At 42.7% G+C, this 15,196-nt stretch overlaps 1 protein-coding gene across 1 annotated transcript in view; it reads right to left on the bottom strand.

The window, feature by feature from the left end:
• Positions 1 to 3,858: 3,858 nt before the first annotated feature.
• The window catches only part of ANGPTL6 (angiopoietin like 6), a 52,861-nt gene continuing 41,523 nt past the window's right edge, over positions 3,859 to 15,196 (bottom strand). Inside the window, exons 2-6 of the mRNA XM_075343088.1 lie at positions 13,501 to 14,134; positions 8,418 to 8,592; positions 8,058 to 8,251; positions 6,095 to 6,365; positions 3,859 to 5,909 (exon numbers count right to left, since the gene is read on the bottom strand). Coding sequence (XP_075199203.1) covers positions 5,722 to 5,909; positions 6,095 to 6,365; positions 8,058 to 8,251; positions 8,418 to 8,592; positions 13,501 to 14,085 — 1,413 coding nt within the window. The 5' untranslated portion in view covers positions 14,086 to 14,134 and the 3' untranslated portion in view covers positions 3,859 to 5,721. The remainder of the gene's footprint in view (positions 5,910 to 6,094; positions 6,366 to 8,057; positions 8,252 to 8,417; positions 8,593 to 13,500; positions 14,135 to 15,196) is intronic.

Below are 15,196 nucleotides of genomic sequence, written 5' to 3'. Positions count from 1 at the left end.
TGTTGATCAATAATAAAAAAAATCCTCTAAAATACAACTTGCCTAATAATTCTGCACACAGTGTAAAGGGAGGCAGGATCGTCAGGCACAGTTATCACGCCATTCAAAAGTGAAAGTAATTATTGTGATTTTTTTCAACTTCTTTCCAATACATGACATTACTTCTCTTCACAGTGGGCTTTCAGTCCAAATGCTCTTAAACGTTGTGACACTGTATGATGAGACAAATCCTTACCCTGTTCTGTGCTGAACTGTTGAGCAATTCCAGCTGCAGTGGTGAAACAATTACCCATGGAGATTCTCCGCATTATCCTGTCCTCTCTTGCATTTGTCTTTTGAGGGCGAGCAGCCTTCTTGGGGGACTTGAAAGAGTTTGTGATGTTGTAAAGATTCTCAAAATCACAGACATGGAACGACCAACTTCTCTTGCTATGACTGATAAGGTCACCCCTTTGGCCTTCATCTGGAAAACCTGCTGCCGGAGGGTTTCAGTCACTATTTTTTGAAAATACAAAATGGATACAGCCGCTCACTAAATGCCATCAATGTATAAGGGAATTCTGGGACTGCATTACTGCTATATGAAAAAAAAATTTGCAAAGTCAGTGTAAACTGGAAAGTTAAGCTTCCAGTTACATATGGTTTGTCAGATAATTAAGGAAATTAGCACCAGGTGCCAGATTAACATCAATAACTTGCAGTTATCTGAAAGTGTTCTCTAATTTTGATCCGTGTTCTTTTTCCATTTATCTCATTTACATTTTTATTATTTGCTTTACAATAAATTCAATTTATGAAATAAGCGGAAAATCCTGCGAGTTTCCTCATGTTAGGATAAAATCACATAGGACGACACAATGACCGCAACATTTAGGAAATTGTGGTGTTCTCTAATTTTGATTTCCAGTGTGGCTTAGCAACAATAGACTGATGGACATCCTATATTTTGTGCTAAAGTGTCTAATGAGGTCTTTGTTAAGGGAGGAGGAGTAGGTGAGCTGTGGCATCACATATTGTGAATGGTGGTTCCCATGTTACCTATTGTATATAGAGGTGTTATCAGTCATTGTACAGGAGGAGGAGGTGAGCTGTAGCATCAGCTATTGTGAATAATGGATCCTGTGTTATCAGTCATTGTACAGGAGGGGAGGAGGTGTGCTGTGACATCACATATTATGAATGATGGATCCTGTGTTATCAGTCATTGTACAGGAGGGGAGGATGTGTGCTGTGATATCACCTATTGTGAATGATGGATCCTGTGTTATCTGTTATATACAGAGGTATTATTAGTCATTGTACTGGAAGAGGAGGAGGTGAGCTGTGATATCAGTAAATAAATATGTAAAGATGTTATCTTTCATTGTAATCCTGTCTGTGATGATAATGAGACTTTTGAAAAATCTTCTAAAAAGAACAGCAAGTACAAATTTTAAATAGTCGCAGTGGCCAGTGTGAAAATTGAAAGATTTCCATTTATATGTTTTTAATTACAGATTTTCATATGAAAAAAAAAAACACAAAACATTGTCAAAAATATTTAAACAATGTATTTGAAGGGGTATTACTAACTCCAGGATCCTATCCCAATATGTAGTAGGGGTAATAATAACATTAGCAAATACTTCCAATTAGAAATGTAGTATAGTTCTCCTGATTAGCCATGTCTCTTACCTCATGTGTAGGGCATTGCAGCTTAGGTATCTATGGTTACGACCATGAGGAACTAACTGTCCCAATATGAGTGGTCGTAACTCTGGATACCTAAGTTGCAATGCACTGCGCATGAAGTAAGGGGGCAGTAGAGAGAGTCTTCTATTGGGAGGGGGACATCTTTGTATAAAGGACATGCTGTAAATCAGATCTCATCTAATAGGCATCCCAACAAATTCCTCCTTTATCAACTGAGCTCAGGAACATGATTTATAGATATTATAAATTTACATATTAAAAAAAAATATTGGTACAAATTCAACTTGGAAACAGAACCACCGGTAGACATAATAATGCGGACTGAAGGAATATTAGCACTGGAAATCTACAGCAAATAATTCATGATATTAGTAAACCACTTTTGATGAAGTCAACATCGTTACATTGCTCTCCATAGAGTGTTTTATGTTTATAGTGCTCTTACAGTAGAAAATCCCTACCTTATTTTTAGCTCTTGATGTAATGTCCTCTCTTAAGCGGGCTTTACACGCTACGAGATCGCTACAGCGATCTCGTTGGGGTCACAGATTTTGTGACGCACATCCGGCCGCTGTAGCGATCTCGTTGTGTGTGACTCCTAGGAGCGATTTTGGATCGTTGCAAAAACGTCCAAAATCGCTCCTCGTTGACATGGGGGTCCATTCTCAAATATCGCTGCTGTCGCGTGGGCGAAGTTGATCCTCGTCCTTGCGGCAGCACACATCGCTACGTGTGACTCCGCAGGAACGAGGGACCTCTCCTTACCTGCCACACACCAGCAATGCGGAAGGAAGGAGGTGGGCGGGATGTTCGTCCAGCTCATCTCCGCCCCTCCGCTTTGATTGGCCGGCCGCTTAGTGACGTTGCGGTGACGTCGCTGTGATGCCGAACGTCCCTCCCCCTTGAGGGAGGGATTGTTTGGCAGTCACAGCAACGCCGCCGACCAGGTAAGTGCGTGTGACGCTGCCGTAGCGATAATGTTCGCTGCGGCAGCAATCACCAAATATCGGCATAACGATAGGGGCGGGTGCTATCACGCTCGCCATCGCTAGCATCGGCTAGCGATGTCGCAGCGTGTAAAGCTCGCTTTAGTGTTAAAAACTTTTGGCTTACGGAGGTCCGACATACTAATAAACTGATTCCTCAGTGTATACGATTGAATCTGAATGTGCCTTTAAAAGAGAAAACCCTTTCCTACCTCCAAACGCCAATCTTAGGGGCTAGTGGCCATGAGGGGGGTGGAACTGTAAAAGATCACGTCCTAATATGAATGTCTTATCTAAGAAGTGCTCTTGTAATAGATGTATACACACAGGAAACCCGGCATAGATAATTCCCTGTGAGAGACACTCTTAAGCCCGCTTTACACGCTTCAATGTATCTTACAATGTGTCGGCGGGGTCACGTCGTAAGTGACGCACATCCGGCATTGTAAGGTACATTGCAGTGTGTGACAGGTACGTGCAATTGCGATTGAACGTTAAAACGTTCATCGCACGCATATCGTTCATTTCTCTAGAATTGCACGTCAGATTGTTCATCGTACCCGGTGTAGCGCACATTGCAGTGTTTGACACCCCGGGAACGATGAACAGATCTTACCTACGTCCTGCAGCTCCCGGCCCACAATGCGGAAGGAAGGAGGTGGGCGGGATGTTTACGTCCCGCTCAGCTCCGCCCCTCCGCTTCTATTGGCCGGTTGCCGCGTGACGTCGATGTGACGCCGAACATCCCTCCCACTCCAGGAAGTGGACGTTCGCCGCCCACATCGAGGTCGTATGGAAGGTAAGTACGTGTGACGGGGATTAATCGTTTGTGCTGCACATTCAACAAATTGAACGTGCCGCACATACGATGGGGGCGTTGCAAATCGCATACTATATTGTATGCGAAATTGCAACGTGTAAAGCAGGCTTTACACTAGAGAAGACCTTAATATTAAAGGGTTCTCCTATCTCCAAGATCTTATTCCAATATGTAGTAGGTATAATAATAATAATAATAATAATATTAGCAAATACCTCCAATTAGAAATGCAGTATAGATCTCCTGATTAGCTATGTCTCTTAGCTCATGTGCAGGGCATTGCAGCTTATATATCTATGGTTAAGACCACAAGTAACTATCTAACTGTCCTCTATGAGTGGACACAACCATGGATACCTAAGCTGCAATGCCCTGCACATGAGGTAAGAGACATGGCTATATCAGGAGAACTATACTACATTTCAAATTGGAGCTTTTTGCTGTCACGGTTCCGCTCTGTGGAGCATTTTGCATTTGAAAATGCTCTGCTATGTGTCTTGCACACACTTGCTGACAGGTTGTCTTTCAATACTAGGGTCCACGCTGGTTTTGGGAGGTGCTTTCACAGATTAGCCTCGTTGCTGGTGATTTATCTGTTTATTTACTGGGCTTGCTCTGTCTGAACTTCACCAGTCGTACTACCTATTTGCTCAGTGTGCTCTTGGCTCCTGTCTGGTATAAGTGTTCTTATCTTGGCGTCTGTCCTCGGTCCTCTTTCTGACCACGTCTCTGTCTGCTCCCTGAACCTTATATGTTGCCTCCCTGCTTCTGACCTCGGACCTCTTCCTGACCACGTCTCTGTCTGCTCCCTGAACCTTATACGTTACCTCCCTGCTTCTGACCTCGGACCTCTTCCTGACCACGTCTCTGTCTGCTCCCTGAACCTTATATGTTGCCTCCCTGCTTCTGACCTCGGACCTCTTCCTGACCACGTCTCTGTCTGCTCCCTGAACCTTATATGTTGCCTCCCTGCTTCTGACCTCAGACCTCTTCCTGACCACGTCTCTGTCTGCTCCCTGAACCTTATACGTTACCTCCCTGCTTCTGAATTCGGACCTCTTCTTGACCACGTCTCTGTCTTCTCCCTGAACCTTATACTTTACCTCCCGGCTTCTGACCTCGGACCTCTTCCTGACCATGTCTCTGTCTGCTCCCTGAATCTTATACGTTATCTCCTGGCTTATGATACCGGCTTGTCTGACTACCCTTCTATTCATACTGCTTGTAGTGTCTAGCCTTATATTTGCTAATATTGTTATTATACCTACTAAATATTGCGATTGGATCTTGGAGATTGTCTTATCCCTTTAAGAATACATTTGTCAGTAAATAGATCTGTGAAAAGATATTTGTGTACCCAAGTTGATGGCCCAAAATTGGGGGCATCCATAGCCTCAAGAGCTTAAAAAAAAGGTATGGCTTCTGTACTGTAACAGCACTAAAAACATAAAACACTCTATGGAAAGTGATATAATGAAGGTGACTTCATCAAAAGGTGGTTTACTAATATGAACTATTGCTGTAGAATATACTGGATATATTTCATAGAAGAAGATTTCAACAGCGTTCCACGATTAGGTGAAAAAGTGCAAAAAGGTCTTTAATCTTCCATAGATGCAACGTTTCAACCTTCATACTTGAAAAAGACCTTTGGAAGGTCAAAACATTGTGGATTAAAGAATGTTTTTGCACTTTTTCACCTATTCTTGGAACGCTGTTGATATATTTTTCTATGTTTACTGCCAAGTGGACTGCTTGACTTTTCTGACGTTGTGTCCACTTATATTTAGGCCTTCAGGTATGTCCTGATTACTGTGCTTCCAGCCCTCTTGTATTTTCATATATATTTTGCGTCAGGAGACGTTTCCACCCATTCCATGACAAAAGTCTTCTTATATGGTTTTTCTTCCTCTAGGATCAACACAAAGTAGTAACACTTTAACTTGTTGGACTAACCATAGATTTCTCTCTTACTTATTAAAGTGATTCTTTACAGTAAGAGCAGTAAAAAAAAATAAAAATCATTCTGAACATAAAACAGTATTGGCACAACCTGTAGATACAATTCTCGAAAAACAAAAAAAAAAACAGATCCCGCCATCATCAGTGATCCGTAAAGTAGATAGACTAATGGCATTTATGAGTCAAGATGCTTTTTCTGCCATCATCCAGGTAAAAAAAATGAAGAGTTATCTTGATGGACTGCATTTTCCAAGGAGGTCGCTATATATTGGGTTTTATAAGCATGGAGACCTTCTTTAGAGAGTAAGCCCCACCACGAAACTCAGCCCAGTAGACTCCATCCTGGTAGCGGCTGCGGTAGTGACCACCACGGTACCATACTCCGTTCAGGTTGGAATGGGCGCACATGTTGTACCACCAACCGCCTTTCTGGAAATGGGCACAGTTACCTTTAAGGGGATAAGGGAAAGAAGTGGTTACAATTTTCCAAAAGGTTTCGGGGGCAAAAACATTATGTATGGAATACGTTTTTTGACACATGAGAGGAACCCAATCCTGGGTGCGGGGAAGCCCAACCCAATGACAACCATTGTAAGAGTTTTGAATAGAACCATATCTCTTCCTCGTTCCTCACCTGAGTATGAGTCTCGATCTTTATCCAAGGTACTAAACTGCTTATCATTGTGCCAGGAGAGTGAGTCTCCAGCCGTGCCACGGTATTGCCCTAGCCGCAACCGGTAGAAGTCGCTCTCTGGTTCCAATTGAAATTGGTCATACTCCGCGCTGACTTGTCTACCTTGCCAGTCATCCATGAGGATTAGAAGTTTGTAGCTTCTTTGTTTTGTCAACCAATAAATGTTCTCGAGCCCCAACCAATATTCGTTGTCAAAATTTCCAAATCCATGCTGTATAAAGTAGAGAAGAAAATCGAAAAGGATCATAAGAAAAAAGCATTATTTCTGCTCATTACATGACTTATAGCCTTTGTTTTTTCACTAGTTTTCCCAATGCAGGTTCCATTTCATATTTTTAGTTCTCGGCTAGTGAGTGGAAACTGGCTGCTATGACAGACATGAAGGATTTCTGTTCTGCCTTTGTAGCACATGTTCAGAAGCAGCTGTATGCAGGACATTATACACCTTTACTGACCAATGTGGCTGTGAATCCAGCTGTAGGTGTCATGCCTAGCATGACCGATTGGGAAAGTGAGTCAACGGGGGGGGGGGGGCTGCGCTTACCCTCAAGCTAAGGGGGTACCCTAGACTTACCCTTACCCCAGAGTTATGCTTGAAGGTAGCAATGTCTGAGCCCCCAACCTCTTCCTATTTCCTGTCCTGGCCCTGATGACAATGTCCCTCCACACCCACCACCCAAGGGGACGGCCTGGGACAGAGAACCACCACCAACAAAAAACAACCAACAGGGAGTGACAACAACACTCAACCACCCATAAACAAACAGATGGAGAATGAACAGTAACCGAGAAAGGAAAGGGGAAAGTTACAACACCAGCGATAACTTTCACACAACCAAACACCAGCCAAATGCAGCAGCTTAAAAGGGATGATTCACTACTTAGCATTACTGGCCACACCGATATAACGTTCAGAAACAAGAATTCTCTCAAATACCTTATGTTGCCAATAGTGCCTTTGAGTGGCGCTTTTGTGGTCTGCTCATCCCCATCGCATGAACCCCGAGCTCCATGACCTCTAAAATCCGATGATGTCACGTCAACGTCCAGTTGATCCAACATAACCGAGGCCGGCCCCAGTCTCCCTGAGTGACTGAGCTGTGTGGAGTTTCACTGCTTGTCACAGCCCAGCATCGGTTGTCACAGCCCAGCATGTTGTGTGCTCTCTCCTTCGCTGCAGAGCGCCACAAGCCGAAGCGATGTTGGGCTGTGACAAGCGGTAAAACTCGACCCACAGCTCAGTCACTCAGAAAGATTGAGACCAGCCTTGGTGATGTTGCGTCAACTGGCAGTTGACGTGACATCACCGGATCTCGGAGGTCACGAAGCCCGGGTTCACATGATGCGGATGAGCGGACCGCAATAGCGCCACTTACAGGCAGAATTGACTACACAAGGTATTTGAGAAAAGCCTTCTTTATGAGCTTTACATCGATGTGGCCACTAATGCTGAGTAGTGGACCACCTCTTTAAGAAACAGCAGCATGCAGGATATTATACATCTTTACTGAGCTATTATTATTATTATTATTATTATTTGAAATGATAAAGACCAGTGGGGATCAAGCCTTATAGGACAATAAATATAATAGTTATTGTGAAATATCATCTAAAATATAGCTTATGAGCCATATTCTCCATGTGCCAGCGTACAAACTCCTTCAATCATCATAAGTACGGAGATATTTTCACACCATAGCAATTTGATTGAGCGTGACACAATGGTCTGTTAGAAAACCAGTAAGAACCCATCCACCTACCATATTACAACGCCAAATAACTATATTGTGACTATTTGAGCTCTTACTCAAACGTTTTGTTTGCAAATTCGAGAGAAAATATTGGATGACAGAACATCAGCAAAAAAGGTAGGAAATATCTCCAAGAGTGAAGCTGCTCTCACTTTGTAGTTTTGCCAAGTTTTAAAGAAGTTGGTGGAACCGTCCTGCCGCCTCTGGATCACCGTCCACCCTCCTCCGTTGTTCTCTTGGTCACACCAAGCCTGCATGATTTGGTTGCTGTTATTTGGTTTCAGAAGATAGATACCACTGGATTGGTGACCGGCTAAAAAGACTTCATAACAATCCACCCATGGTCCTGATGGAGAAGAAGACAATGGATCAATAATGGCCAATAAGATCTCCAAACTTTACTATGTTATGTCATTAAATTATTACTATTTTTTATTTCATATCATTATGTTGTATTTTATATATTTGATATTCATCTTATTAGGGAGTTTTTGACAACATTATTGAGGCACCTTCTGATTTGGAGGGCTCGGATATGCTAATCGGGGCTTTGGAGGTCGTCTTGGTAGCTTGTGTCGGGAGTGTTTCTTTCTTGTTCGCCGTTCCTTCTATCTCCTCCCCATCAGTGTCTCTATTTTGTTTCTTCTTCCCTTCGGAGGAATTGCTGGAGGCCCCATTAGTTGACGGCTGAAAAAATAAATCACCAGATATTTATGACCATTTTACCCTAGAACTAAGAAAAAAGTCAATGTTTTGTGCTAATTTGTGAAGCCCTGTAATATTCTGATTAGTTACCTCTTGTCTGAACTACAAAATGCAACCATTCACCTACGATGGCAAGCAAACGTTTTTGGCACTCCTGGTCAAAATTACTGTTATTGTGAACAGTTAAGCAAGTTGAAGATGAAGTGATCTCTAAAAGGCATAAAGTTAAAGATGGCACATTTCCTTTGTATTTTAGTAAAAAAAACATATATATATTTTTTTTTTTTAATTTTCTTTTTCATCTTCTACATTTTAAAAATGGCAGAAACGGAAAATGGGCCTATACAAAAGTTTGGACACCCTTGGAGATTTGTGTGCTCAGTTAACTTTGATCAAGGTTTCAGACCTTAATTAGCCTGTTAGGGTTATGGCTTGCCACTGTCATCATTAGGAAAGGCCAGGTGATGCAAATTTTACATCTTTATAAAAACTCAGCTTCCTCTAATCTTGTGCCAAAAAACTGTAGCCATGGGTTCTTCTAAGCAGCTGCCTAGCACTCTGAAAATTAGAGTGGTGGAACCCCACAAAGTAAGGAGAAGGCTATTAGAAGATAGCACAGCGTTTACAAGTTGCCCTTTCCTCAGTTCGAAATGTAATTAAGAAATGACAGTTACCAGGAACAGTGGAGGTCAAACATTCTGTGAGAGCTGTTCGTAGGATTACTAGAGGCAAATAAGAGCCCCCTGTGTGACTGCAAAAGACCTTCAGGAAAATTTAGCAGACTCTGGAGTTGTGGTACATTGTTCTACTGTTTAGAGACACCTGCACAAATATGGCCTTCATGGAAGAGTCATCAGAAGAAAAGTTCTCCTGCGTCCTCACCATAAAATTCAGCATCAGAAGAATGCAAAAGAACATCTGATGCATTTTGGAAACAAGTCCTGTGGAGCGATGAGGTTAAAATAGAATTCTTTGGCCACAATGATCAAAGGTATGTGTGGAGAATAAAGGGCACAAAATTTCAGGAAAAGAACATCTCGCAACCATTAAGCATGGAGGTGGATTAATCATCCTTTGGGGTTGTGTTGCAGCCAATGTCACCGGGGAATATTTCATGGGTAGAGGAAGGATGGATTCAATGAAATTTCAACAAATTCTTGATGCGAACATAAGACAATCTATAAAAAAGCTGAAGCTGAAAAAGAGGATGGCTTTTACAAATGGATAATGATCCTAAACACACGTCAAAATCCACAATATACGACCTCAGAAGCTGCAAGCTGAATGTTTTATAATGACCCTCACAGTCCCCTGATCTGAACATCATTGAAAATCTATTACTAGACCTGAAAAGAGGAATGCATGCAAGACGAGGCAGGAATCTCACAGAACTGGAAGACGAGCCAGGAATCTCACAAAACTGGAAGACGAGCCAGGAATCTCACAGAACTGGAAGATGTCTCCTGGAAGAGCAGTGCATGCAGGACGAGCCAGGAATTTCACAGAACTTGAAGATGAGCCGGGAATCTCACAGAACTGGAAGACGTCTCTTGGAAGAGCAGTGCATGCAAGACAAGCCAGGAATCTCACAGAACTGGATGGCGGGCCATGAATCTCACAGAACTGGAAGACAAGCCAGGAATCTCACAGAACTGGAAGATGGGCCAGGAATCTCACAGAACTAGAAGACGAGCCAGGAATCTCACAGAACTGGAAGACGGGCCAGGAATCTCACAGACCTGGAAGACGAGCCAGGAATCTCACAGAACTGGAAGGCGGGCCAGGAATCTCACAGAACTGGAAGACGGGCCAGGAATCTCACAGAACTGGAAGATGGGCCAGGAATCTCACAGAACTGGAAGACGAGCCAGGAATCTCACAGAACTGGAAGATGTCTCCTGGAAGAGCAATGCATGCAAGACGAGCCAGGAATCTCAGAACTTGAAGACGAGCCGGGAATCTCACAGAACTGGAAGACGTCTCCTGGAAGAGCAGTGCATGCAAGACGAGCCAGAAATCTCACAGAACTGGAAGGCGGGCCAGGAATCTCACAGAACTGGAAGACAAGCCAGGAATCTCACAGAACTGGAAGACAGGCCAGGAATCTCACAGAACTAGAAGACGAGCCAGGAATCTCACAGAACTGGAAGACAAGCCAGGAATCTCACAAAACTGGAAGACGGGCCAGGAATCTCACAGAACTGGAAGACGGGCCAGGAATCTCACAGAGCTGGAAGACGGTCCAGGAATCTCACAGAACTGGAAGACGGGCTAGGAATCTCACAGAACTGGAAGACGGGCCAGGAATCTCACAGAACTGGAAGACGAGCCAGGAATCTCACAGAACTGGAAGACGGGCCAGGAATCTCACAGACCTGGAAGACGAGCCAGGAATCTCACAGAACTGGAAGGCGGGCCAGGAATCTCACAGAACTGGAAGACAAGCCAGGAATCTTACAGAACTGGAAGATGGGCCAGGAATCTCACAGAACTGGAAGACGATCCAGGAATCTCACAGAACTGGAAGATGTCTCCTGGAAGAGCAGTGCATGCAAGACGAGCCAGGAATCTCACAGAACTTGAAGACGAGCCGGGAATCTCACAGAACTGGAAGACGTCTCCTGGAAGAGCAGTGCATGCAAGACGAGCCAGAAATCTCACAGAACTGGAAGGCGGGCCAGGAATCTCACAGAACTGGAAGACAAGCCAGGAATCTCACAGAACTGGAAGACGGGCCAGGAATCTCACAGAACTAGAAGACGAGCCACGAATCTCACAGAACTGGAAGACAAGCCAGGAATCTCACAAAACTGGAAGACGGGCCAGGAATCTCACAGAACTGGAAGACGGGCCAGGAATCTCACAGAACTGGAAGACGGTCCAGGAATCTCACAGAACTGGAAGACGGGCTAGGAATCTCACAGAACTGGAAGACGGGCCAGGAATCTCACAGAACTGGAAGACGGGCCAGGAATCTCACAGAATTGGAAGATGAGCCAGGAATCTCACAGAACTGGAAGATGTCTCCTGAAAAGCAGTGCATGCAAGACAAGCCAGGAATCTCACAGAACTGGAAGACTTTTCTAAGGAAGAATGTATGAAAATTCCCCAAACAAGAATTGAAAGACTCTTGGCTGCTACAAAAAGTGTTTACAAGCTGTGATACTTGCCAAAGAGGGATCTACTAGGTACTAACCATGCAGGCTGCCCAAACTTTTGCATCGGCTCATTTTCCTTTTTTGTTTATGTAAAAAATGTAAAAGATGAAAGTGTAAATTTTTTTTTCCTAAAATACAAAGGGAATGTGTCATCTTTGACTTTTAGACATCATTTCATCTTCAGCTTGCCTAACTGTTCACAATAACAGTAATTTTGACCAGGGGTGCAAAAACGTTTTCTTGCTGCTGTATATTGTTATTCCATTGTCTTTTGGAGACTATGAAGAATTAGTAATTTCCCTTCTTCTTTGCTACCCAATGCACTGTCTAAGGCGGCGCTCACATCAGCGGTATTTTGCCGCAAAGCCGGAACCGTATGACGCGCGCAACCGCATGTCACCGCATCTTGCCGCGATTCCATTAGAAAAGAATGGAACTGAAACGCATTTGTGATGGATCCATTTACAACCAAGAAAAATGTTTGAAAAAAATCGGTCCAGCTGATGGGACACATCTAGAAAACTGTTTGTTGGGAGAACTGATTCCGTCTTCATTCACTCTCCACCTGGTGGAATGGGTATCGGATATACAAAATATTACCGAAACAAATATTTGCCATTAATGTCTATTACGAGAAAATCACAATAATTTTTACATTCTTGGACAATTTAACAAAAGAATTGGAAAACAATTGAGTCGCATCCGTTTTACTTCTGCTCTGGTTTTCACTTTGTGTTGCGTCACTCGCCGGGTGTCCTCTCACACCCGGAGTCACAATGATAAACGAGCTTGGAGAATCAAGAGACAGGATGCCTGTGTAGTGTTCTGCAAAATGATTCCACTTTAGCAGGGTTTATGTAGACCCTTGACCTTGGAGAAAGAAGGCTAGGTTCTGTGCCAAATAGCAAGCTATGGTTATGCAACATTTTCTACGATTGCGACTGCGCGTCGATGTGTTTGGGTTTAGGATATATCTCAGTCCCTCAGGAATTTAGGAGCAATATTGTGTGCTGTTTCTACTCTTTGACTTGCCCACACATATAGTCGGTTTGTCTTCTTTGCCCTCAACCCTATTCTTTTTATCCAGCGGCATCTCTTGAAACCTACACAGCCTTAATTCGGCCCCCTTCCTCATGCGGTCTACCCTTTCTCTCTTTGTTTTCCTTTCCTTTCTTCTCTCCCTCCTTTTCTTGTTTCCGTTATGATTTATCACACTTTACAATATGGCACTAGAGTCACAAAATTCACATTTTGGATTATTGTTACCGATGCTCTATTATGTTTTTGAGGATCTTGGTCACCCCTTGTCAATCATATATCTTCCTCTACCTGAATCGCTCGCCTGCTTTACAATCTATAAAATAGAATAAAAATTTAAATTTGAAAAAGTAAAAAATTCCAGGGTTGGAATATACCAATGGGTCTAGAATTCGAGATGATCAAAGGTCCCTACCATCTTCAGAACCAAGACGTCCAGAGGCCTAATTCAAAGATTTAGGATCTTTTTTTATAGGACGTCAACTACATGTTCTGTGTATAATACTGACTTGATAATACTTGATCAAGATGCTACATCCGCACCTGTAGCTATGCCTCTGACATGGACTACCCAGGCTTTCCCTACCTGTTCAATGTCATGTTTTTGATACCCATCTGTACAAAGATGGGTCAATCGCAGGCAATGTTCCCCGAGTATAATTATGCATAAATCTGATCATTGATGCCACCTTACCTGGTCTGCTTGACGTCGACCAAAGATTTGTAGACATTGCTCTTCTAAACGCGCAATGATCAGACTTTGGTTGTTGACTAATGACGTTAGAAAGTTGTACTTTTCCTGGAGATCTCGGTACTTTGAAGTTAAAATAAGGACTTCTGAGGAGGCATTGGTTGCTTTATCCTCTCCTTGAAATAGTTCTTTTGAGTCATTCTTTTTCTGAAGGACTTCATGGAGTAACTGCACATGTAGGTGACTGAGACGGGATCCCATATTCCTGCTTTCTCTTCTCAGATGGTCCATTTCATTTGCCACCTCATGGTCTACATCTACCAACCTTTTAATCTTCTCGATCTCTGTTTGTTGACGACTAAGTTCTTGTTTTAACTCCTCGACTTCACTCCTGTTGACTCCAAAAACTTCGGGGAACTTAGCTGTGCTAATACACACAGCTCCAGTTATTTTCTGCTGTGGCACCACAAATGTGTAGGTGCATTTACCTTGGCCTCCTCCATTGTTCAGGTTGACGTATTCGCTGGATAGCTGTGGTTGGCAGAAGCTTGGCAGCAAGGTTACCCATATGACTGAATAGAGGCTCATTGTAAAATTTTCTTAAATAATCCCTGGTCCAAACTTCACAATTCTCATCCTGGAATGAAAAAGAGTAATTGGTCACAACTAATGGTAACGTCCAGGGTGCCATTCCATCACATGTTGTATTATAGCGGTATTACAACTCATGGAGGCACCATAAGCAGCACTAAGAGTACTTTTTGGATACCTCGTTTGGCCATTTTCAGCAGGATTGGGTCAACATATTTTAACTTGATGGTTTGTATCACACTGTAGACTACTCTTAAAGGGAATCTGCTGCTGAGATGAGACTACAAATTTGTCTCTTAAGGTCTGACTGCCGTGTCCAAATTATATTGTCATGTGTGCACACGAGAAAGAAATAACAGACTTAAATCGGTTAATATGAACCTTCTCTCCATGACTGACGCCAGTGAGATTCTGATTCTCTTTTACTGTTTGAAACTTTTTATAGCTTTAGAGAAGTGAAGGGTGTAGACAAAATATAGTCCAATCAAGTATCGTAGGCTGGACTCAAGACGTATAGGAATTTGCATAGTCTCTACTGGATTAGTCAGTCAAAACTTTAGGAATTTCTTTGTTCTTTAACTTCTTTGGGCGTTGAACAGGATGCAGCAGCCATCTTTGTTATATATGCTGGTATATACTATATTAAGGAAAATCACTGAATATGCAGTGTGTATATATATATATATATATATATACACACACATTCATACACATATAAACACGTGTTAGTAGAAAACAAAAACATTCATAAATATGTGTGTTAGTTTACATCTACTAAACTATATACCTGAGTCTATGAAATGGCTGAATTAAGTATTTTTGGTTACTTAATTCTTATCCTCAACACTATTAGCATGATTTCACCTTCCAAACTAGTTATGTCCGCATGTAGCTCTTTCAAGGACAAGTCCAGCAAAAACCTTTACATGGCCAGTCCCTTCCTCCATTACTTAGAAATCAGTGTTTTAATTGATATGAAAATGAGCCTGGATCTATTTGTAGATATGACGACTCTGTTACTCCAGCTCTATTCCCACCCAACTCCACCTCTTCCTGTTTGACTGACAGCCTCTATGATGTGTGACTTCAGGCAAAGGAGTCATCAGTA

This window comes from Anomaloglossus baeobatrachus, chromosome 4 (genome assembly GCF_048569485.1).
Source record: "Anomaloglossus baeobatrachus isolate aAnoBae1 chromosome 4, aAnoBae1.hap1, whole genome shotgun sequence".
Lineage (NCBI taxonomy): Eukaryota > Metazoa > Chordata > Amphibia > Anura > Aromobatidae > Anomaloglossus > Anomaloglossus baeobatrachus.
Note: the sequence above shows the minus strand (reverse complement) of the source record. Positions and strands in the feature narration are given on the sequence as shown.